The sequence below is a fragment of the Plecotus auritus genome, assembly GCF_963455305.1.
Source record: "Plecotus auritus genome assembly, chromosome: 2".
Classification (NCBI taxonomy): domain Eukaryota; kingdom Metazoa; phylum Chordata; class Mammalia; order Chiroptera; family Vespertilionidae; genus Plecotus; species Plecotus auritus.
This window is the reverse complement of record NC_137771.1, coordinates 12737700-12762631: the sequence shown is the minus strand read 5'-3', so window position 1 is coordinate 12762631 and position 24932 is coordinate 12737700. Positions and strand designations below refer to the sequence as shown.

The following is a 24932-nucleotide window of genomic DNA, read 5'->3' as shown; positions in this document are numbered from 1 at the left end:
GTACTGGAACTCTTTAAACAGCAGTTCACTTTTAAATAGCCTCCAAAATAGTGAAGCTATTGAATGCTTAATTGGGAGAGGTGGACAGTTTGGCTTTTGCAGTAACCTGTTACTTTGGTTATTTTGACATTTTGTGCCAAAGTTACATCAGTGTTATGTTTTCTATGCCCAGTTACCAACTGTGCACAGAAGAGTGTGTGAGTGAGTGAGTGGGTGGGTGGGTGGCATTAACATTGGATTCAGGTTCACAGAAGGCTGCTTTTCTTAATATCTACAGTCCTCACCATCTTAAAGACCCCTCTTTAAAAAAAGAAAAAAAGAAACCAAAGTTTCTATTTTTAATATGAGCCAGCAGCGACTACAGTTTGTTCTGTTGCTTACAGTTACCCATAGGATTAAGACAATTGTCATTTCAAATGAAAAACTCAATAGCCAATGGTGACTAGTGCAAAATAGACTAGGGTACTTTCCCACTAACTTAAGTTGTGGTTTTAAAAAATATATGTATAATTTAATAAGGTATTCCTCTTGTTCATAGAAAGTTCTCTTTTGACTAGAACATTTGAATTATATAAAGTTTCAACTTTTATTTTAGAGTCTTAGAAATGGGACCTTTCTGTGGAACAGTGATAAGACAGGTACTGCTGAACTCAGGTCAATCGTTTAATATGGTCCTTCTCTCCTGTTTTCTTCAAAAGTGTCATTAAGAAACATCTCACTTCCATCCCCTACTTTCATACCACATGGGTGGTATTGCCTATTCTTGAAACCTTATGTTCATATTATAGGTATGATCTGTTTTCTTTTCATCATTGGAAAGCAAATTATAGACCTCAGTTTCTTTGAAGAGAAAATGTTCTGCAAGAACTATAGCTGCCATTATCATCATTCGAAAAAACTATGGTTTGTAAATATAATGGATTACCTAACACACTGTAATCATATAGGTCATAGAGAACTCATCGAGTTATGCTGAATAACTTTAGAATGTGTTAAGGCACTTGTCATTATCTGAGCAATAGGTGACATTTTAATTTCTATGGTGAATTCTTGATAGAGCTATCTTCAGCTGTCTCCTACATTGTGGCATGTACTTCACTAGAATTTTTTGAATATTTTTATACAAAAGAGTGATAGTTGGGGAAATAATTCCAAATCTCTTGCAAATACTGTTGCAGATAACTAAATTCTGGGTATGAGGGAATGTTTCTTAATCTTCAGTCCAATTCACCTATAATGATGTGCTGACAGAGGAAGGTTCTATAGGAAATAAAACAACTGACGAAATATATTTAACTCCTTAAATGTATTAAATAAAAATCCTGTATGGTTTGCATTCAAAACTGCTTTCTAAGTATTTTCTTTTCACTATTAAAGAGGGTGGTTAATATTTCAATAGTTAATATATTATTAGTCAGTACATGACAGTATGTACCCAAATATTTTTCTGTCCTTTTTAGTAAAAATCACTGTAGAAGCTCAGTTTTGCTCTGATGAAGAATTATTTTATTATAGAGATTTAGTATTTAAATTTTTATGGGTGACTAAGCTTTTTCTTCCATTCTAAGCTAGGAAAAGTAAGAGTTGAAGCACGTATTATCTGCTTTTAAGTACTCTTGAGTTGGCTGAGAAGTTCTGTTTTCTTTTGCATTTATTCTCAGTATCAGATAGCAGTGGGTACATATGTACAGTGTTGTGCTGTTGTGTATAAATAGTGAGAGATTTGACTTTTTACTCCTTTTTCTTCTTGAGCTTATAATAGTACAACTTTAATCATGTTGGAGAGTGATGTTCTTCACTAGCTGTGTGCTTTAATATGCCTGGTATTAAACTTTACTAGTTAATTGCACTTAAACATATAATTACTTATACATTTAAATATATATTTATAAGTTATAAATATATATTTAATATAATATATAAATAAAACGTTATTCTTTAACTCCCATGAAATAAAGATAGTAAAGCTTCCATTTCATGTGTGAGATATCCCATTTAACTTGAGAAAATTTGACATCAGTCCTATTACATTCTTTATTTCTTGTTGGACAGTATAATTACCCCCTGGCTATTTCTTATAATGTAAAAGCATTTCTCATTCCCTCCAGCTATGTCAGTTGCATAAGCACACTTGACTTTTCATACAGTTGTCTTAATATAACCACTTAGTGTTTCAATTATTTTTAATTTTAGGTTTAAAAAAAATATTCCTATCAGAGAAGCAAGGAAATAATATTCCTATTTGTGCCTAACAGCTTAGCTGTTTCTCTCCCAGCTGATAGATGGCAAACTATTTCTAGTAGTGGGTTAGCCTGTTGAATCTTAGTACCTGTCTGTCACTGTCCTGCAGTAAAGCTTTGACTGTTTGTGTTCTTTTTTTTCTTGTGGGTTTTTTTTCTTTTGGCATATTGTGTGACATTTTGTTTTTTGTTGTGTTTCTGACTCTTTGTGCCTTTCCTTTTGTGTTTGTTTTCCCTCCTTTTCTCAGTTTGCAGCGGGGCCTCGACCTGCCCATCATCAGGTACTGTACCCTTGCCCCTTGACTATCATCCTTAACAAATAGGTGGGGGCTTTAGTAGCTGCTGACTCTTAGAATGCTGCCATTCCATGGAACCACCCAAACTACTCTCTTCAAGAGTAGCTTCAGTCTGATTAGGTTCTTTTTTGTCCTCATTTCACAATATTTTGTTAACAAACCCATTTGCTTCTGTTTATGGCAAAAAATAATTCCTCTGGATTTAGAGAACTTTGAAAAATTTTAGATATACTAAACCCTCATAAGTTTTGTGGGTTAAGTTTAAATTTAAGTAAATGGAACAGGCACCATTCTAAGGGTTTTCTGTTAACATTCTGATGTAACTTGTATTGATGTGTATAAAATAGCATTAATATTTCTAAAAGCACTTAACCTCAGTTACTAACCTCGGCCTAATAACAAATTAATATATTAATATATCTTTATTCTTAGGATATATTGAAAATAGATACTTTATTTAATTCTAATATTTTTAGCCTATTGGTTCTTTTAAATGAAGTATTCGTATAAATTAAAATTTCAAAATGTATAACGCTAATTTATTTAGCAGTAATATACTACAGGGTATGGTTTGAGAGAAAGAACAAGACTTGCATGGTGTTCTCCCCACCCCTCCCCCAAAATTGCTTTTTATGGAGTGTTCTGAAACATTTTCTTCTCTGTAGTAGAAGGAGCCTAGGCTTTGGAATCTGATAGATCTGGGTTCTAACCTTCAGTTTCCTCATATGTAAAATGAGGATAAATACCTTCTACATTAGAGATAATATACTTAAGTCATCTGACACAAAGTAAGCAGTCAATATCTGGTAGCTATTTTTAATGTTGTTATGTAACATAGTATAGTTTGATAAAATGAGAGCAATTTACCAGTATTTAGCTGTGGTATCATACCTTAGAATTCATTTTACTTGAGTAAAGGGATATTATTGAGGTCTTTCATTGTCTAACAGAGATCTAATATAAGTCACTATTTCTCACAATACAGTCTTTCCAATTTAGAGAATTTAAAGCCAAGCACATTCTAAGGCAGCCTTGGGCAAACTACGGCCCGCGGGCCGGATCCGGCTGTTCTATCCGGTTCTCTTGCTCTCCCCTCCACTCCTTTACTTTGAATTTATATTAGTTCACACAAACACTCCATCCATGCTTTTGTTCCGGCCCTCCGGTCCAGTTTAAGAACCCATTGTGGCCCTCGAGTCAAAAAGTTTGCCCACCCCTGTTCTAGGTGTTAAAGGTACTTTGCAGGAGAACTCAGAGATGGTTGTATGAAGTGGAGAGCCATTCTTTGGATTTGATAAAGGAATAAAACGGGGTATATTCTAATATCAAGAGATAGTATTGCTGCTCTGACTGGTGTGGCTCAGTTGGTTGGGCGTTTTCCCATGCACTGAAAGGTTGCCAGTTCAATTCCTAGTTAAGGCACATGCCAGGGTTGCAGGCTTGATCCCAGATAAGGGCACGTGCAAGAGGCAGCTGATCGATGCTTTGCTCTCACATCAATGTTAATCTCTCCCTCTCCTTTCCTCTCAATCAATAAAAAATCCTTTAAAAAAAGAAAGATCATATTATTATAGGCTTTAAGCGCTTGGACTTTAGCATTAGCTAGGCCTCGTTTGACTCTTTCTTATTAATGTGTATTGGGTAAGTTATTTACTGTTTTTAGCTTCAGTTTTCTTTCATCTCTAAAATGGGGACAGTATTAATACCATCTCAGGATTGATGTGAAAAGTAAGTGAGATAATGCAAATAAGATAATTAGCATAGTATTTGGCAAATACTAAGGATGTAGGGGGCAAAATGACTACTAATTAATAAAAAGATAATCTCTTAGGTAAAAAAATTGATAACAATTTTAAAAAAATTGGTCAAGGGTTATAGAGGCAAGGCTTAAAATTTAGTCAGGGGTCAAGCCAGATACTCTTGACAGAGAAACCTGGGGCAGATCTGCTCAAGAAGCAGAGTAAAAAGAAACTACTGATTAAAAAAAAAAAAAAGATTTTTGAGCTCCTTAATACAAGGTTAGGTTTTGTATCACCTGTGTTCAATAGCAGTGGTCCTCAAATAGGGATGTTGAATTTAAGCCTTTATGAATAGTCAGCTTTGGGAAAATCTGTTTCTTAAACTTTCTTCTAAGCCTAAAGGCTTGTGATACAATTTGTCTTCCCTTATTTCCAACAACTGAAGAAAACTTTAAGGAATCTTTGAGAGAAAAGGATGAGTTATTTTATAACTCAAAAAATATTGGCAGATTGGTCTTTCATTTAGCTGTAGAATGATGCTTGTGAAATTATAGCATGTTTCAACTAATAAATAACACTGTGCATGTGTATATACTTATTATTTAGCAAGAAAAATAATTACTTTCCAACATTAGCTCTTAAACATAGGTTCTTGAGATACAGGAGATAGCCAGAGCATTGCTTTTGTATATAAACCTCAAGTGGCTGGCTGCTTTTTTTCCTTTCTGAACAGTGAAAAGGAAATAATATAACACTACAGGCCCGGTGCACGAAATTCGTGCAAGGGGCTCTGCCCTCACAGCCCCAGCTGCCTTGGCCCTTGCAGTCCTGGCTCTGGAAGGTTGTCCAAACCGGTCCTTCTGCTGTTTGGTCTAATTAGCATATTAGCTCTTCATTATATAGGATTGGCTCAGGCAGCAGCAATAGTTACCTTAGAGAAATAGAGGAGGGGGAGGGTCATGGGCTTGAAGTGCCCATGCTGAGCAGAGGTAGCTGAACCAATGTCATGGTATGGCATTGAGTAAATTGTTAGGGAAGGCTTGCTATTCTGTATAGGTAGGGGCCAGTTTGGTTTCTTTCACTATGGAATAGGTATGGGCATTTTCGGTAGGATAACCATTTATGAAAAGCTGCTCTTAATTACAGTTTATTTAGCAGCCTTTGGACTCTAAATGCCAGTAGAAATTCCCCCAGGGACAATTAAAAACAAAACAAAACACACCTTCACACATTTCCAAATAACCCTCTTTGGAGGTGAGATACTCTTTACCATTCGAGAATCACATGCTGAAGTCTGTATTTAAGAGACTCTTCTCCTCAGATCTAAAGTCAGGTAGAGACTAAACCCTGAGATATTCCCAGAGAAGGTGCTCATAATACAAAACAGGATGTGGGAGTTACATAATGAAAACAATACAGTGAAAAACAAACATTGAGAGGTATACAGAGAATACATTTTTAAAAGGCACACGTCTATATGCTGATATATTTTTGGTTTATCATGCTTAATATTTAAAGTTGAAGTCACAAGTGGTTTTTTCACCTATGATTGTTTGCTTTGGCCAGGAAGAATTAAGTCAAAGGTTAGAATTAGAATTAGCCATGAATAGTTAGAATTAGTGATAAAGATTTCTCATTTCTCCTCTATTGCTTTATTCATCAGTGGCTACCTTTCTGATCACATATCCTTTCACGCTGTGATCTTTAAAAAATTTTTTAAACAAAATAATTGATGCTGGATGGCATTTCTTATGATACCTGTTTCTAAAGTCCAATAATAAATATAAAACTTTTTATGTATGCGTCATAATAAGTCCTATCAACATTTCAAAGAAAAAATTTTAACTTATTTAGGTAAACTGTTTGGAGATAATTGCCATCATCCTGTTTAGTAATGCAAAACCTATTTTCTTCTTTGTAAAATGAAGTTATCTGAATTGAAAGGAAACAAATAAGATTTTGGGTAGAAAACATTTTTAGTTTAATAGAACTAAGAAACTGTTATAGGATGTGTTTCTTACTTTTATTTAGAATATTTTTATTTGTGGGCCAATAGGGCTCCTTTTGAGTTCCTCAAGTCAGGAATGCCGTGCTCTATTTAGGGTTATTTCAGCCACATCTTCATGGTACTATTAGTTTTTGGCTTTTGCAGGGATTCTTTAGATTAATATAAGTGTGTTCTATTTTACTTTAAATTTTTTTTTTTGCAATTTATAACTTGAAGAAAATAATAGTTTTCTTCAAAGGTAAATGAAATCCTAAGTAATTTTATATGCAAAACACCCTTGACTTCAGAACTATGTCAATTATTTTTACTTGGATGTTTGAAAATCCTAAGGTAATTAGAAACTGAAAGAACAGAATGTACACTCAGAATTAAAAACAAGTCACTTGGTATAATGTAGATTCTGGTTTGTGTTATTGATTTAATGCCTTTGGTCATTGAAATCTGTGTAGTTGTGGTTTAAAATTACTTATATTCCTGTCTTTATTTGACTTTAGGGCTTCCCAAGAGAAATCAAGTGTTGGTTGTATATACTATGTCTGGTAGTCTTTGCACTGTGAGAAAAACCAGGGAATTGGTAATTAAAAGTGTTCCTAGAGCAAAAACATTTTGCAGTATGCTGATATATGATTTGTTTCTATACTCTTTATAAATGCTGAGTAATATGCCATATTCAAAGCAGTTGGATTTTGTGTAAACAAATAAGCAGCTTCATAAAACTTAGTCATATTTGGCCTCAAGGAATATGTTACCTAGTGGCAAGCATTGAAGCTATGCATGTTTTCCTGTTGTAGTTTGGTTCCTTTTTGCAACAAGATTTGTTTTAAAAGAAAGAAATAGCTGGTTTATGGTGTGTGTGTGTGTGTGTGTGTGTGTGTGTGTGTGTGTGTGTGTGTGTGTGTGTGTGTGTGTGTGTGTGTGTGTGTGTTTCCTTTTCATTGTAGCCCCTAAAGATTGCTGTATTCAAAGTTGTGCTGTTACAGTTGAAATCCTAGTTCTTTGTAGAGAAATATTTCTGTTGCTCTAGGCAGTTTTCTTTCGTTTGGAAAGTAAATGAAGATTAAGGCTTGCCTCTGGGGCCAACCTGGCACATAGAGTTGAATGGATATTATTAGGAAATCAGATTAAGCATCTATGTAGTTTTATGACCAGAACTTTTAGATTTTTTCAGAGCTTGATATAAGCCAGTGATGGCAGTTTTATCTGGTGTCTTAGTCATAAGGAGTGTAGGATTGCAGCAGAGACAGTAAAGAAAATACAGGGAGTTGACATAACTGGGATTCAGTCTTAGCATTACTACAAACTAACCTTGGGCCTCAGCTTTCTTATCTGCGAAATGGATAAAATAGGCTCATAAATGATAATATTGAGGTGTTATAATAACAGCATCTATTTCCTGTGGGTGTTGTATTAAAGTACCTGCCTGTCACGGTGCCTGGTACATAATAAGCCCTTGGTGAGTGTCCATTTCCTTTAAGCGGTGAGATAGTCTGCCTTTTCCCCTTTCCCCAAGCTATTTTTACCTGCCACAGGAAGTGTTCTACAAGGATGTCCATTTCCTAGACTCTACATTATGATCCGACAGAACACCTTCTTCCTGACAGAATCCTTAGGGGTTTTTTTCCTCCATTTGAGGTAATCCTCTAGGGCAGCACTGTCTAACAGAACTTTCTGTGATGATAAAAATGTTCTGTCTTTGCGCTGTTCACTATGGTAGCTACTAGCCACATTTGGCTATTGTGCACTTGAAATCTGCAATGTAGCTAAAGAACTGATTTTTAAATTAAGTATTAATTTTAAGTAACCAAATATGGCTAGTGGCTACTATGTTGTGCAACTTAGCTTATAGGGCTTATATCTCCTAATTCTCAGTGAAACCTAAATTATGTGATATTGACCACATGTAGGACAATACAGAAAGAATTTACTTTAATAGTCTTCATTGTAAGTTATAACTCAGCAGAGTATGTGATTGATACTTAGCGATATCCCATTACGTGGACACTTTACTGCTTGTCCCTTTGTAATTTGTCAGAAAATCATAGCACTATTATTTTTCTCAATAATACTTTAGACTTTTTAACACTATTAACCTAAACTACTCTTAATTGTAATCTTACTGTTATCCCTCAAGTAGGCTGCAAAAATCTAGAGATTTCAGAAGCATATTTTTGATTTTTTTAATGCTTTGCAAATTAATATGTACTCAGTTTTTACTACATGGAAGAACTATTGTGATTGAATAGGATTTTTCTAGTTGATGAAAATGAATAGGTGGTTTTTAAATAATTATTATTATTATATAGTTTTTGAGAGATATTTTTTCTTTTGGTAGTTTTAGAGACCCAAGTCATGAGAAATGATATAATTACCAGCATCTTCCAAAAGTATTTATTATCATTGTTATTGACCAGAAACTTTGGTTCATGGTATAATTCTTATATCATTAGAACAATTTTTCAAGAGTAATGCTTTTCTAGCTTTTAGAGTGTTTCTATGAAAGTCAGCAATCATTAGTACCTTAAGTTCACCCTCTGTTTTGGATCTGCCCAAAGTACCACCTCAAATGAGGGCTGTCACCTTCTGCCATTCTCCCAGCGTGATAGTGGATTATCCTATCTAATAAAGAGGTAATATGCAAATTGACCGTCACTCCAACACACAAGATGGCCACTCCCATGTGGACACAAGATGGCCTGCAGGGGAGGGCAGTTGGGAGGGATCGGGCCTGCAGAGGAGGACAGTTGGGGGCAATCAGGCCTGCAGGGGAGGGCAGTTAGGGGTGACCAGGCCTGCAGGGGAGGGCAGTTAGGGGTGACCAAGCCGGCAGGGGAGGGCAGTTGGGGGCAACCCAGGCCTACAGGGGAGGGTAGTTGGGGGGGACCAGGTCTGCCGGGGAGGACAGTTGGGGGGGACCAGGCCTGCAGGGGAGGGCAGTTGGGGGGGACCAGGGCTGGAGAGGAGGACAGTTGGCGGTGACCCAGGCCTACAGGGGAGGGCAGTTGGGGGGGACCAGACCTGCAGGGGAAGCAGTTGGGGGGGACCAGGCCTGCAGGGGAGGGCAATTAGGGGCGACCAGGCTGGGGGTGACTGGGCTGGCAGGGAAGGGCAGTTGGGGGCAATTGGGCCTGCAGGGGATGACAGTTAGGGGCAACCAGGCCTGCAGGGGAGGGCAGTTAGGGGTGCCCGGGCCAGCAGGGAAGGGCAATTGGGGGCAATTCGCCTGCAGGGGAGGGCAGTTAGGGGCAACCAGGCTGGCTAGGGAGGGCAGTTAGGAGTGACCGGGCCAGCAGGGGAGGGCCGTTGAGGCTACCAGACTGGCAGGTGAGGGCAGTTGGGGGCGACCAGGCCTGCAGGTGAGGGCAGTTAGGGGCAATCGGGCCAGCAGGGGAGCAGTTAGGTGTCAGTCAGGCTGGCAGGGGAGTTGTTAGGGGGTGATCAGGCTGGCAGGCAGAGGCAGTTAGGGGCAATCAGGCAGGCAGCAGGCAGGCAAGGGGTTGGGAGCCAGCAGTCCTGGATCGGGCCTAAACAGGCAGTCGGACATCCCTCGAGGGGTCCCAGATTTGAGAGGGTGCAATCTGGGCTGAGGGACACCACCCCCCCCCCCCATGCACGAATTTCATGCACCGGGCCTCTAGTTGAAAGATAAAATAATTAAAACAAATTAAAATCAAATTTGGAGATGATACTTATGTTTTACATGGTTCTTCTCTACCTAGCCCTTTTCAGCATTTTTATCTCAGTGCTTTGATTAATAACATGCCTATCACATTTGCCTATGGTCATGTAATTTTGACATTGTGTGCTATATTCTGAATTTAAAAAATTGTACAATTTGAAATGATGGGTTGAAATTATAAATTTCATATTGCACTTACTAGCTACTAGGTACCATTCTAAATTTACACTAAGTATATAATTTTAGCCTCACAACAGTCTTCTAACCAGATACATTTTCAAAGAAACAAAATTTACAAGACTCCTTATGAGCTTCAAAACACAACTGTAGGAGTATACACAGAAGTGAAAAACGACATTGCCAGGTTATGTGTGAAAATTTATGGGTTTTAAGTTATTGTAATTCAGTACCAATAGTTAGTAAAATGTGGTTGACAAAAGAGCTTCTCTGATTCTTAGTCTTATTAATGGAAACATAGTTGACCAGAATAAGAGATATATATTGCTCTTTCATTCAGCAACAGATATTTATGAAATGAAGGTTAGGTACATTCCTTGCAGACTCCACCTGGATATGTGTGTTTAGTTCTCTATTTAGTAACACTTTGTGCAAGGAAGCAGATTGAGAGAAAAGAGTAAGCTGGCCAAAGAATTCAAAATCTTGGTTGGAGGGACAAAGGGTAGAGAGTGGTGATTGGTCTGGAACAAAAAATGGACAGTGGTGTGAAAGTTGGCAGTGATGGCAGTCCTCAGATAACTTAGAGGTTTGTCACTTATGGAGAAGAAGGATTAGACATCAATATGATTTTAGGTATAGGCATTGAACTAGAAGGTAGATGATAGAAAACTTTGGAGCTGATAGAAAGACTGTTGAAGTGTCAGAACTCCATTTAACAATGAAATGGAGCTGTTGTTTTGTAACCCCAAGAGCATGTCATATTATAAGAGATTCAAAGGTTAGGTATATGATAAGACTAAATGGCCTGTACTGTCCTTCCATCCAGAAGAGTGATTCTTTTAATGACTCTTCATCACTCAGTGTTGAGGAAAAGGGATTCAGAAGCATTGCAAACATTTTGGGAAAGCCCATTCATATTCATTCACACATTCTTTTCAGTAACCTGTGGTTTGCTGCTGTGCCCACCCTTGGAATCCTAATTTCCTGTACTGCTATTAAATCTAATTCTTTATTTAGAATTGAATGGTTAGGAGGTAGTACAAAAAAGAAGGATCCATCTCTTTTTAGTTCTTCGCACTTCCAGCCATCACAGCTTTTCTAGTCCTGTAGCTATTAGAGCGGCGTGGGAGTGGGGGGTTGGGGGGAGACTTATTAAAAAAGGTGTGTGTGGGGGGGCAAGCTCCAGATAGCTTGTCCTTGTAAAAATCTTCTGTGTTAAATGTATCAAGGATGTAAAAGCATATGAATAAGTTTCAATTTAAGTGTGAAAGAGAATTGGAGTTCTTTAAGTAGAAGAAATTTGTTTTCTTGAATGATAAACAAATTTTGTGAAGTAACTGGTGTAGCATTTTTCTTACCAGGAATCAATTGTGGTTGAGGGATGTTCCGCCCATTAGTGTAGTTGGATAAAAGTCTTGCCACATCCATTAGCCTTTGAAAAGATTTCTTCTGACTGAGCATAGTTTGAAAATACGAGGAGTGTTTTGTTTCATGAGAGGTAGAATATACAGTTAAAAGTGCAGACCTAGAACCTGACTATATTTAAGTTACAGATGGGGAGACCTTCAGCAAGTTATTTAATCTTCCTTTCCCTTAATATTTAATGGGGGTATTAACAGTACCTGCTTAAGTTAATACGTATACAGTTTATGTAAAGTGTTTAGAATGGTACCTAATAGCTAGTAAGTGCTACATAAATCTTAACTGTTGTTATTTAATGTGCCTATGTGAATATACTTTTCTATTTAGCTTCAAAGCTGAGATCTTAGTTTATTAAAAAAATTATTATGTGTCCATATAACCAAAAATCTTGTGTTTTAGTGGCTCAGCTGTATGTTAACATGAGGAGTATCATTAAAACACGTGTTTCTCTTTAAAAGATACTGAAGAAAAGTCTTATACTATTCAAAAACCCCCTTGAATAAGATATAACCTCAGTTTTGTAGACAGGTTGGTTAAAAATCCTAGCAGAGCATTGGAAAATAGTGGTAAGAAAAGTACTCACATTAAAATTGTGGGAAGACTTTGCCCATATCTTTTTCTTGCTCTGCATAAGTAAATGGGTTCGTTTCCTCTCTCTCTTCCACCATAATCCCATATTTTTTCAAGAAATACGTACTTTGAAAAATTTGATTATAATATAGCCACAGTGGATTATCACCTGTACCCTTTTGATACTCTCATTGTCTTGGCTGCCCTCTAGAGTTGATGGAAAAGGATCTAATAGGATTAATCTTTATCTACTGTGTCTAACATTTATAATGCTCAGTCAGTTGAGCAGATGAATGACTCCTCTCACCTTGAAGCCTTTAACAGTTTTTTGGCTCACGATAAATTAACTAAGTTATAAAAATGATTGTTTATTCCCGAAACGTTCTTGCAACTCACGTACATTGATGAATTATAAATTCTGTCTTCTATGTAATTAAGAGAAGTGAAGCTTAGTGGGGAAAGTTTACTAGCTCAGTGTCCTTGGTTACATCCAACAGAAATTCTTGTCTGTTACCAAAACTCTGTCAGTGGAAATAACTAGAAGACTATTGCTCTCCTATGGCCCAGCCCAGGTTTCTGTGTTATCAACTTTGCCTCTCGCATTTTCTTTTCATCTCTGTCAGCTCCTCTCTGGCCTTCCTCATTCACTCCATTCTCCTGCTATACCTTACTGTCTATTTTTTAAGTGATTTAACCTTTTAGTGTTGTTGGGTGGGTTTTTTGTTGTTGTTGTTTTGCCCTGGGGTATGAAGGCTGAATGGGGATGAGCCTCAGGCACTGGATCCCAGTTCTTCCAATTCAGCACAAGATGTAATGTTACTATTTCTACCACCTACCTGTGGGGAGCTTAATGATTAAGAATAGCACTGGATGAGACCTGAGTGGGCCCTAAGGTCAAAGCTTTTTTGCTTCTGTTTGGACCAATAGCAACTCAGATTTTGGAGCTAGAGCACATATTTAGACTGTTATTCTATTTCCCTATTTAAAGCTATAAGTGGCGTTTTATATGCCCGGTTAGGTGAAAAGTCTGATATATGTTGCAAACTTTAAAATGACAAATGGCACTTTTATTGTTAGCTCTTATCTCCATTGAAGCTGGAGAGTGCATCCTAGAGAAGTTAAGAAACTAATCACGTAATGTCCATCCATGAGCCAAGAGTAGGAATGAGTAGTCCCAATTGTACTTGTGCCATTAAGCAGACATCTCCTTTCAAGCTGTTATAACTGTGGCTACTATTAGAATATTTTTTGCCACTGGATTTATTTATTTTCAGTTAATTTCAAATTAACTGTGATTTGATTCTTCAATTCCATGTGTTCTTAAATTCTCAAGTGGAGAATTGTCATTCTGATTTTCTAATCTTCCTTCTCTTATTAATATTAAGTAGATATTTTTGTTGAGCTGCATGCTATGTCCTACCCCTTCCTACTGATCTATAAGCTTTTCCATTGGCTTTCTTTCTGTTTCCTGCTGCTTTCTTGCTTCATAATTGAAGGGAGGATTCAGACCTATCCAGGTAACAAACTACTGGTTCTGCATGGCCTCTTTATTACTCTGTCCCCTTATTATTATTATTACAATGAGATTGATTGTTTGCTGCTGAATTCACAGTGGGAATTTAATGTTGGTATATTGTTTCAAGGCTTTCCATTGTGCAGTGAGAACTATAAATAACCACAAACACCGGTTGCCATTTGAGAGATTTGAGCTTTGCTCCTTCCAGACCATCCTTAAGCCTCTCTAGATCCCTCATTTTTATTGCAAAGTATTTGAGAAATCAAAATTGGGTTCATTTTAGTATGGGGTGGCCACTTTTTTTTGAAAAGGAAGGCTTTTCCCATCATGAGACAATCAGCATGCGACAACCTACAGATAGTTTTAATTTAACTTAACCTTGATACACTGAGACAAAAATGTTTATGTCCAGAGAGATTCTTGTTCTTCTAAACTACGTTTAATTTTTAAATAAGCCAACTACTCTTTATGAAAGGATCAATACTTTTATAAAACAAAACAAATTTTAGAGAGATACCAGCTACTCCTTTTATAATATTTTATCACACATTTTAAAATTATTAATTATGTATGGAATTTTTAGTTTAAATTAGCTGAGACTTCATTTTAAAAATGAGACTGCCCTCCTGTTTTCAAATGTGTGATAACATGATCAAAACTTAACCTAGTGTGACTAGTATAGAATATTTTTTGTGAACCCAGCCATAAGCAGTTTAGTCTCATTTTATGTATATTATATTTCTAATTCAAGTTGATAAGATTTTTATTAGTGGAAACAAGAAGAAAGTTTAAGATAGTAAAATTTACTTATACCCCTTTGTAAAAAAAAAAAAAAATAAATCTCTTCTTTTCCCCTCCTCAGTTTTTCCAGAGGCCTCAAATACAGCCTCCTAGAGCTACCATCCCGAACAGCAGTCCTTCTATTCGTCCTGGTGCACAGACACCCACTGCAGTATATCAGGCCAACCAGCACATCATGATGGTTAACCATCTGCCCATGCCGTACCCAGTGCCCCAGGGTCCTCAGTACTGTATACCACAGGTAAAGTATCTCAGGTCCTTGTGGTCCAGAGGAGAGTGGGGATTAACTGAGGTTCTCATCAGAGACCACAGAAAAGGTGGATGATAGCATTAGTGTTTAGTGATGTGTAAACTTTTTTGTTGGTTAGAAGTCCAGCCATTTTGTCGTTTTCCGTAATATTGCAAGAAGATATTTCTATGTCTCCTTAAAACTTTCTAAGATGATACAGAAATTGTTTTTATATCCTAGCTTTTCTCCCATCCCTTCCCAACAACCAGCTGCTCAAAAATAGGATCCATAATTAAGCTGTTCCTGTGATATTATTCAATGTCAGTGAAAGCTACCAACCTGAATTAATTTCATAAGGAAGGAGCTCATGTCTGCCTGTGTACCAATATGCTGTATGGCTTTACTTAAGGCATATCTTTATCTTCATTATCATCGCATCTTGATGGCAAGCAAGCATTTTGAATGTGTTTAATCAAGTGGCTTTACATTTAAATGATCTTCTTATACCACACACACAAAACTTTTTCTATAGTAAGCTACCTTCATACTATTTATAAATGTCTAATTTCTCTCTTCTAGTACCGTCATAGTGGCCCTCCTTATGTTGGGCCCCCCCAACAATATCCAGTTCAACCACCGGGGCCAGGTCCTTTTTATCCCGGACCAGGACCTGGAGACTTCCCCAATGCTTACGGTAAGTATGAAAAGTTGAACAATTTCTGCTAATTTGTTGTATTTAATCCATTTTGTTGTTTGACAGTACAGTTCAGGCAATGAGATCTAGTGGTCTGAAGTTATTTGTAGAGAAAATGTTACAAACAGTTCTGACCTGAAAGCTACTTCTTAGAGAATGGCTTACACTGAAAGATTATTGTAGAAATGTACTTAGTGTACTTAGTTTTAATGACACCTTCTGCAGGAGTTGGTAATTCTGTTGCAAAGAGCCCATGCCTTGAGGTTATAATATTTTGACAGATATGTATTTTTTTAATTTCTTTTTTTATTGTTAAAAGTATTACTTTTTTCCTCATTGGCCCCTCCCCGGCCACTCCCACCCCCAGGACAAGCCCCCAGCACCCTAGTGTCTATGTCCATTGGTTATGCTAATATGCAGCATACAAGTCCTTTGGCTGCTCTATTACATCCCTCCTTCCGCCCCCTCCCCTGCCTTCCCTCTAAGGTTTGACAGTTCATTCGGTGCTTCTGTCTCTGGATCCATTTTTGTTCATCAGTCTATGTTGTTCATCATATTCCACAAATGAGATCATGTGATATTTATCTTTCTCCAACTGGCTTATTTCTCTTAGCATAATGCTCTCCAGGTCCATCCATGCTGTTGCAAATGATAAAAGTTCCTTCTTTTTTATAGCAGTGTAGTATTCCATTGTGTAGATGTACCACAGTTTTCTAATCCACTCATCTGCTGATGGGCACTTAGGCTGTTTCCAAATCTTAGCTATTGTAAATTGTGCTGCTATGAACATAGGGGTGCATATGTTCTTTCTGATTGGTGTTTCTGATTTCTTGGGATGTAGTCCTAGAAGTGGCAATCCTGGGCCGAATGGGAGTTCCATTTTTAACTTTTTAAGGGAAGTCCATACTGTCTTCCGCAGTGGCTGTACCAGTCTGCATTCCCACCGGCAGTGCACGAGGGCTCCTTTATCTCCGCATCCTCGCAGGCACTTGTCATTTGTTGATGTGTTGATGATAGCCATTCTGACAGATGTGAGATGGTACCTCATTGTCGTTTTGATTTGTATCTCTTGGATGATTAGTGACTTTGAGCATGTTTTCATGTGTCTCTCGGCCTTCTGTATGGCCTCTTTTGAAAAGTGCTATTTAGGTCCTTTACCTATATTTTGATTGGATTATCTTCCTTTCGTTAAGTTGTATGAGTTCCCTATAAATTTTGGAGATTAAACCCTTATCAGAGATAACATTGGCAAATACTGTTCTCCCATGCAGTGGGCTTTCTTGTTTTGTTGATGGTTTCTTTTGCTGTGCAGAAGCTTTTAATTTTGATGTAGTCCCATTTGTTTATTTTCTTCTTAGTTTCCTTGGCAGGTATTTTAATTTTAAAGTTTGTTGCTAGTTAATATGTTTTTTTTTCCAAATTAAAAGTTCTTTTCTGATTGAAGTATCAATTATAGGTCCTTCAGCTATACCACCTTGGGCAACTGTTCTGGTCTTGCTGTCTAGAAGCCATAAACATTCCCCTTCCTATTTTCTCTTCTTGGAATCTCTTCTACTCTCACCTTTCCATTTCCAGTTCTTCTGATCTTGATGCCTCCCTTTCCTCTACCACTTTTCCTGTTCTAACCTTGGGTTCCGGTTAAAAGTAGGTTTGGGGTGGGATCCTAGATCTACATTCTGAAAAGGGAGACCTCTCATCTAAAACAGAGGGACCTTCCTGTGGCTGAACTGCCAGGAACAAATCCGAGACTTGTTCCTTTTGGCCCTACTGCTGGGGTTTGTGAGTTGGATAATATTTTCCCCAGGCTTCTTAATTCTTTATCCTTAGCTTTGCAGTTTACTCAGCACACTAACATTTTATTTCCCTACTCGGTTTAAATATTGAACAGTGATTTTCAAAGAATATTCTTATAGCCCGACCGATGTGCATCAGTGGTTGAGTGTCTACCTATGAACCAGGAGTTCGTGGTTCAATTCCTGGCCAAGGCAAATGTCCAGGTTGCAGGAGGCAGCCAATCAATGATTCTCTCTCATCATTGATGTTTCTATTTCTCTCTCTCTCTTCCTTCCTCTCTGAAATCAATAAAAATACATTTAAAAGAAAAAAAGAATATTTTTACCCACACTGAATTTCAGTAACCACAATTATAGAATTCTGTTTAGAAAGTATAATTCTTGCAGTATTTCTGCAATGTTGAGGAAAAATAATGCAGAAATAGTATTTGTTCAATGTTACTTTTCAGTTTTGCTCTCATCAGTGTTTCTTAAATATTTTGATGCCTGTTATATCAGAAAAATACGTCCTGGAGATTAAAATCATTTCCAGGCAACCTAAGGGTGTGATGTTCCAAGATGAAAAAATTAGGTTTGGGAGCAAAGGGCTATGTATGGTTAGTGGTGGCAGTGAAGTTGAAAAAGTAAAACAAAAGAGAACTTACAGTAGTAGCAGGTCTCATTCTCCCTTGCTTCAAACCAATATACACTCCTTTTTCTCACTCTGCCATATCATTCTCTCCTCCCTTGTCATCTTCTCACTCTTGTTTTGTGTTTTATCCTACTATATTGAGATTATCCTGATCTGCCAGGTTTAATCATTTGGTATTTACTGCATGTATAATATGTGGAAGCCTCTGTCTCAGTCATGTTGACTCAAAAATGTTTCATTAGCAGAATCTGACTTTTTAAGAGATGGTTCACCTTCTGTATCCTATTTCACTTAGCTTAAAAAATACGACCAAGTGAGCAGATTGTATTGCTTCCCTTGCAGCATTTGAAACCAATATTAGGATTTTGTGTTCTGCATTTTGGGGCTAGTGATGTAATAGAGTAGCATAAATCGCTTATTTGAGCTCTCCTTTGGGAATAGTTTACTTAACACTAAAGGGTGGCTAAGGTTTTTTTGTCATTTTACAGTGAACTTATTGAAGTCTCAGTCATGTCCTCTGATTATATATTTTCCCGATCTGAATCTCCAAGCTTGATTGATATGTGCAGAGTTATGGTACTGCAAAGTGGTGGGGATAGGGATGATGATGTCACGTGATGAGAGTGATAATAGAGCTGATATTATTTGACTGTTTGCTCAAGTACCAAGGATTTTACCTGTATCAATTACTTTTCATATACAGTTCATTCCTTCTTGTTACCATGATCCAACTATTCATGCCCCCCACCAAAGGCCAATCTTCTAGTTGTGCATTAGATCCCATCAGGTACCCATTTAAGGTTATTACTCTAGCAGTTCACTTCTCTGTTTTTCTGCATTATCATTTTTTTTCCCCTCTGCTGGATTAATCCAATCAGCCTACAGATACACTGTTCGTTCCCATCTTTTTTTTTTTTTAATATAGGGGTTTTTTGCTCCATATTCTTGTTTTTCTGATTCCCATCATAGCAAAACGTTTTAGAAAAAGAGCTGTCTATGCTCACTTCTTTCATTTTCTTTTATCTAATTCAGTGTTGAATGTACCCTAATCAGGATGCATGCCAGTAACCTTACCCAAACAACTTTTGCCAAGCTCACCAGTGAATTCTGCTTTGCTAAATCTTAGTTGCTATCTCAGCACCATCTGACATAGTTAAACACTTTCCCCATTCTCGAACCATTTTCTTCATTTCAGCTACTGCGTTGGTTTGTTGTTGTTGTTGTTTTTTTTTCATCTCCTTTGCTGGGATTTCTTCATGCCTATGACCTCATGGTTTAAATGTTGTCCGTGTTATACTGATTCCAAAATGATACCTGTTCTTTGACTCCAGACTTGTATCTTTTCCTGCCTACTTGGTAACTCCATTTGAAGGTCTAATAAGAATCTCAAACTTTACATGTCCAAATTCAAACCTTGATTTTTCTCCCCTCTACTCTTCCTCCAGTTTTTCTCATCTTAGTAAGTTAATAAATCATACAGTATATAGCACTTTCATTCTTCCATTTGCTAAGACAAAACCTTGAGAGTTTTCTTTGACACCCCTTTCTCAGTCACATTCACATATAGTACAATAGCAAATCTGTAGGTTCCGTCTTCAAAATATCTGACCCCTTATCACCACATTTACTCTAAGCACTCTGATTTAATAGTAATTATAATAACAGTCAACATTTTGAAAGTTAAAAAAGTAGGACATTTGCCAAGCCTTAGTGTTGGCTTTCTGTGGCAGTGGTTCTCCATAAGTAGGGAGAAGAATTAGACAACTCCAAACCCCCAAGATGGTCACATATATTCTATTGTTGCTGATCAAACCCACATATAAAACACACTCTTACAAACCTTGCTGAGAATCACTGTTGGGGGTAATGGGCCTCCAGAATAGAGTTTTTAAAGCAGTGCTGTAGTACGATAAGTGTTTTGGAAAGGTAACTCTAGTGGCAGTCAGCAGGGTTTGGTTATTTATTTGTTTTCATATAGATGCTAAAGAAGAGATGTTTATGCGTATTTGGAAATCATTCCTTGATCACTTCATTAGCTAGTGGGAAGAGATGAATAAGAAGAGTGCTTGTTTTTGTTACTTTATTAAACTGTTGGTACCGTGACACGGTGCCATTAATGGTCTTACAGCGATTGACAAAATAACTGAATCTTCTTTTATTCTTTTCTAATTCTTTAGGAACACCTTTTTATCCAAGTCAGCCAGTGTACCAGTCAGCACCTATCATAGTGGCCACCCAGCAGCAGCCCCCTCCAGCAAAGAGAGAGAAAAAAACAGTAAGAGACCTTATTAATTTTTCTTATTTTAAATTGAATGTCCATTCGCTTGTTAAATAAGTTTACTCACAGTTGTAATCACTAGTCATCTTAGTTCACAAATGACTGCCATTTTTTCTTCTTTTATATCCTCACCACTAGAAGGGCATTTAACTAGAAGTTGCAAGTAGCATTTGCTTATTAACAGTTTCCAACAGGCACCAAGCCAGGTATGGGAAGTGACAACATGCCCTCCAGCTTCAGAACTGGGAGGGTGTAGTCTGCTGAGGTCTCACTAAATGGGAGGAATTTGAGGTCAGTTCTCACATCCTGATTGTCCTTTAACTGTTGTCCTAGTCATCTCCACATTCAAGTATGAACTGATCGGAAAAAATAGCACAAGATAAAATGAGCAAAATATTAAGGTCAACCAAAGAAATCTTTCCTGTGGAAGATATTTTAAGAAACAGAAAGCAGAAATTAGAAAATGTATTCTAATTGTTTTTAGTAAGTTATAGGGGCTTTGCCTCTGTCTAGTAAGGCAGGCCCAAGAGAATTAGAGTGCAGTCATAAAATGTACATTGCATAAAGGAAGGTGAAGGGATTAGTTAAAGAACATATATGCATAGAGTATGGACACAGACGAATAGTGTGGGATGAGCAAGGAGAGGGGGCTAGGTCGAGGTGGGCAAAGGGTAGGGAATGGGGGAACATCTGCAATAGTGTCAATAATAAAAATTTTAAATTAAAAAAAAGAAAAATGTGAATGTATGCTTAAGAAAAAAAATTCACATTGCAGAACATTTTGTAGAAGAGTGGCTTGCAATCTTTTATCCATCAGATCACTCAAAATGGGTGATGTTTATGAAGGACTCACCCATTCACACGGTTAAGATAGGTGGACATAGCATCATAGCAATATTCTTGAAAATGCTCTCATTTAATAAAGAGTAGTGAAGTTCAAAACTTTGGTTCTTTATTATCAGAAACAAATTAACAAAATAAACAGAACATGCCCATATATCATGATACTAAAGTTGAGAAACTGCTTTGAAAATGTTGAAACAGCATAGTAGATGTTGGACTTGAAGAACACTTTCAGAATGCAGGAAAATTAATAAAGGAGACAGTGAAAATGGAGGACAGGAATAGTAGTTGTTACTGAAGAAGAAAGTAGAACAGATGAATTAGAAGCAATACTTAAAACTATATTTGAAACAAGCTTTCAAACCTGAAAGACATAGCTGATATTCATAATCTTACTGAAGAAACTACTTCCAAAAAAGCTTTGAGATCCAGATGGTTTTATTAGTGAATTTTTTGAAATTTTCAATAAGCCAGGGCTACTGTCATTAAGCACTGGAGGTAATGACAAACCTGTATGTCTTAGCAATGTCCAGGATGGAAGACCTAGACCTAGGTATTCCAACTCTATTGTAGAACCAGTGTCCACTGACATCTATATAATATAAGTAGCCTTTAAAAAAATTAAAACAAGAAGGCCATACACATTGTTCTGCATTTTGCCTCTTTTCACTTACCAATACATCTTGATGTTCATTCCATATCAGTACATGTAGATCAATCTCATTCTTTCAACTGGCTATTTGGTATTTAACTGAAAGGAAATGGCATAATTTCTTAACTACTGTGTTCATCAGCCTGTAAGATATTTCTATGTCTGCAGCAAAAAATAATATTGCAGCCCTGACCGGTTTGGCTCAATGGATGGAACGTTGGCCTGTGGATTGAAGGGTCCCAGGTTCGATTCCGGTCAGAGGCATGTACCTTGGTTGTGGGCACATCCCCAGTGGGGGTGTGCAGGAGGCAGCTGATCGATGTTTCTCCCTCGTCCATGTTTCTAGCTCTCTATCCCTCTCCCTTCCTCTCTGTAAAAAATCAATTAAAAAAAAGCAAAAAATATTGCAGTAAGAATCCTTACATCTTACCTAATAAAAGAGAAACATGCAAATTAACCATCAATCTGCTATGCCCACAGCCAGAGTGAGTATGCAAATTAACCCAACAAAGATGGAGGTTAATTTGCATATGCAGGCGCAGAGCGGTGTGAAGCCTGCTATGAGGGGAAGGGGGGTGGCGGAGGGAGCTACTGGAGTGCTGCTCCAGACAGAAGCGAGGACGTGTCGGCTCCGGGCAGCCGGGGAGCAGGGACATGCCGGCTGCCAGGCCCCAGGTGGCTGGGGAGCGGGGACGTGCTGGCTCCCGGGCAGCTGGGGAGCGGGGACATGCCAGCTGCCAGGCCCCAGGTGGCTAGGGAACAGGGACTTGCCGGCTCTGGGCAGCTGGGGAGCGGGGACATGCCGGCTGCCAGGCCCCAGGTGGCTGGGGAGCGGGGACGTGCTGGCTCCCGGGCGGCTGGGGAGCGGGGACATGCCAGCTGCCAGGCCCCAGGTGGCTGGGGAGCAGGGATGTGCTGGCTCCCGGGCGGCCGGGGAGCGGGGACATGCTGGCTACTGGGCGGCCGGGGAGCGGGGTCTTGCCGGCTCCCGGCGGGAAAGGGGACGTGCCTGCTCCTGGGGAGCGGGGATGTGCTGGCGCCCTCCTGGGCGGCCAGGGAGCGGGGACTTGCCAACTTCCTAGAGGCTGGGAGTGAAGCCAGGGGCCTATTCTTGCACGAATATCGTGCAGTGGGCCACTAGTCTATATATGAAAGCCTAAGCAACTGAACAACCAGTCGCTATGATGCGCACTGACCACCAGGGAGCAGATGCTCAATGCAGGAGCTGCCCCCTGGTCATCAGTGCGCTCCCACAGAGGGAGCACCACTCAGCTGACCGGCGAGCACCAGACACCAGGCTCACAGCTGGCAAGTGTGGCTGCAGCAGTACTACCGAGCAGTGGCAGCAGCAGGTGCAGCGGGGTCAGGATGAGCGGGAGCCGGGCTTGGACTCCTTCCCAACCATCTGCCGCTTTGTGCACTACTACATCCTCTGAGGGGTCCTGGATTGGTCTCGGATTGCGAGAGGGCGCAGGCCAGGCTGAGGGACCCCACCGGTGCACGAATCTGTGCACTGGGCCTCCAGTAAATATATAAGGTTATCTATAACATAAATTTCTATTTCTGAGTCCTTGGATATGTACATTTATCATTTTGTTAGAGAACCATTTAAAGCCTTTAAAACTTTGTTGTACAGAGTAAGTTCCATAATTTAAAACTATTTTATGGATCTTATCTTTTTTAACATCACTCATTTGGCACTGCTTACAAGATAAATGTTAATACTTATTTGGCCTAGAAATTCAGCTAACTAAGTCTCATTTAGTTTGTTATTTAATTAGTTCATGTCAGAGCTAATGGCCTAAATTTCTCGGAATGACCCCATATACTTCTGTGATTGAAATAAAATCAAATATGGTGATTATCAACTTTGATATTTGACCAGTTTTTCAGTTTTGCACCTTTAATACATTATATGCCTGTAAATCTACTACAGAGACACCCCATCTGTAAATATGATGTCTTATTGTAATCTTATAGATAAGAATTAGGGATCCAAACCAGGGAGGTAAAGACATAACAGAAGAGATTATGTCTGGAGGTGGCAGCAGAAATCCTACTCCACCCATCGGGAGACCCACATCCACACCTACTCCTCCCCAGGTAAGTTGGAGTAAGCCATGATGGATGGTGGTATCTATTTGTTCACTAACCTCAACTGAATTTTTTTTTTCCTATAGCTGCTTTCTGTACTTTCCATTTCCATCAGTTGTCTCATAGCCTCGAATATCTAAATGATATTTAAACAGACATATTGTTTCTCTTTACAAATTGTTATACAGTAACTACAAATTTTTATTGATAATAATTCTGTGTATTGTCTTCACATTCAGAGCATAGCTGCTGCCACTTTTCCTATTGATACTAAAAAGGAGCTGCATTTAAACTTCATCATTAAATGAGTATTTTGTTTTAAATATGGAGCCTTAAGAATTTAGTGGTGCACACTACATTAATGCAGACTGTAAGGTTCAGAACTTAAACATTTGTACTGAACAGTATTGTTTGAGATGATTATCTGTGTTACTCAGAGCATAGTTAGATGTATTATAGGCATATCTCTTACCTTTTAGTACTACATAAATGGGATTCTTGAGTGGAGGATGTCTTTTTTAATTATTTGCAGAGGTTATTAGTAAATTATGTTAGTTCAAGCACCTTTTGTTCCTGTTGCAGAAGTGGCTATGATGGTCTTAAGAGTTCACTGTCTTGCTGTTAGAAATCAAGACATCTCAGGAAGAGCTGGAGTTTAGTAAACTTCAATAGAGAATGGAATCCCCCAACTTTGACAGGATTTTGTTTTCCTCACTGGGTTACTAATAAATTTCATTAAAACCATTCAGAGGACATGCGTGATTTTCAGATGTTCAGAATATCTAAAGTGAAAGCCCAGCATGTAAAAACATAAAACCAAAGTTATTAGGAGTGAGAGGCTGCTTGCTTGCCTATCTTGTGGTTGGATAGTGAGGTGAGGTATTCCTCAGAGCCCAGTTTACTAACAAGTGATATGGATAAACAAATGTAATGTATTAAGAATGATAGACTATTAACTTTAGTAGCATAGGTTTTAAAAGTTCTTTAAAACGTTCTTAATAATTAAATTCATGAATACATGGAATTAAGCAAAAAAACAAAAAACCACCTCATAGACCCAGACAAAAATATGATTACCAAAGGAAAAGTTGGTGTTTAGAGGGGGGATATATAGTGATGGAAGGAGACCTGATTTGGGGTGGTGAACACCCAATACAATATACAGAGGATGTATTAATAGAATTGTATATCTGAAACCTATATAATTTTATTATCCAGTGTCACCCCAGTAATTTCCATAAAAAAGAATAAATAAAATGCCATCTTTACGGGG

The 24932-nt window shown here is 38.2% G+C and overlaps 1 protein-coding gene across 30 annotated transcripts in view; it reads left to right on the top strand.

The window, feature by feature from the left end:
* The window catches only part of EIF4G3 (eukaryotic translation initiation factor 4 gamma 3), a 290494-nt gene that overhangs the window by 132653 nt on the left and 132909 nt on the right, over positions 1–24932 (top strand). For 13 of the 30 annotated variants that reach the window (XM_080657147.1, XM_080657148.1, XM_080657144.1 and 10 more), the window contains 6 exons: positions 2489–2521; positions 13625–13645; positions 14507–14686; positions 15254–15368; positions 19970–20067; positions 23546–23668. In XM_080657147.1, coding sequence (XP_080513273.1) covers positions 2489–2521; positions 13625–13645; positions 14507–14686; positions 15254–15368; positions 19970–20067; positions 23546–23668 — 570 coding nt within the window. The remainder of the gene's footprint in view (positions 1–2488; positions 2522–13624; positions 13646–14506; positions 14687–15253; positions 15369–19969; positions 20068–23545; positions 23669–24932) is intronic. The other 17 variants (XM_080657146.1, XM_080657145.1, XM_080657149.1 and 14 more) reach the window with 2 other exon arrangements.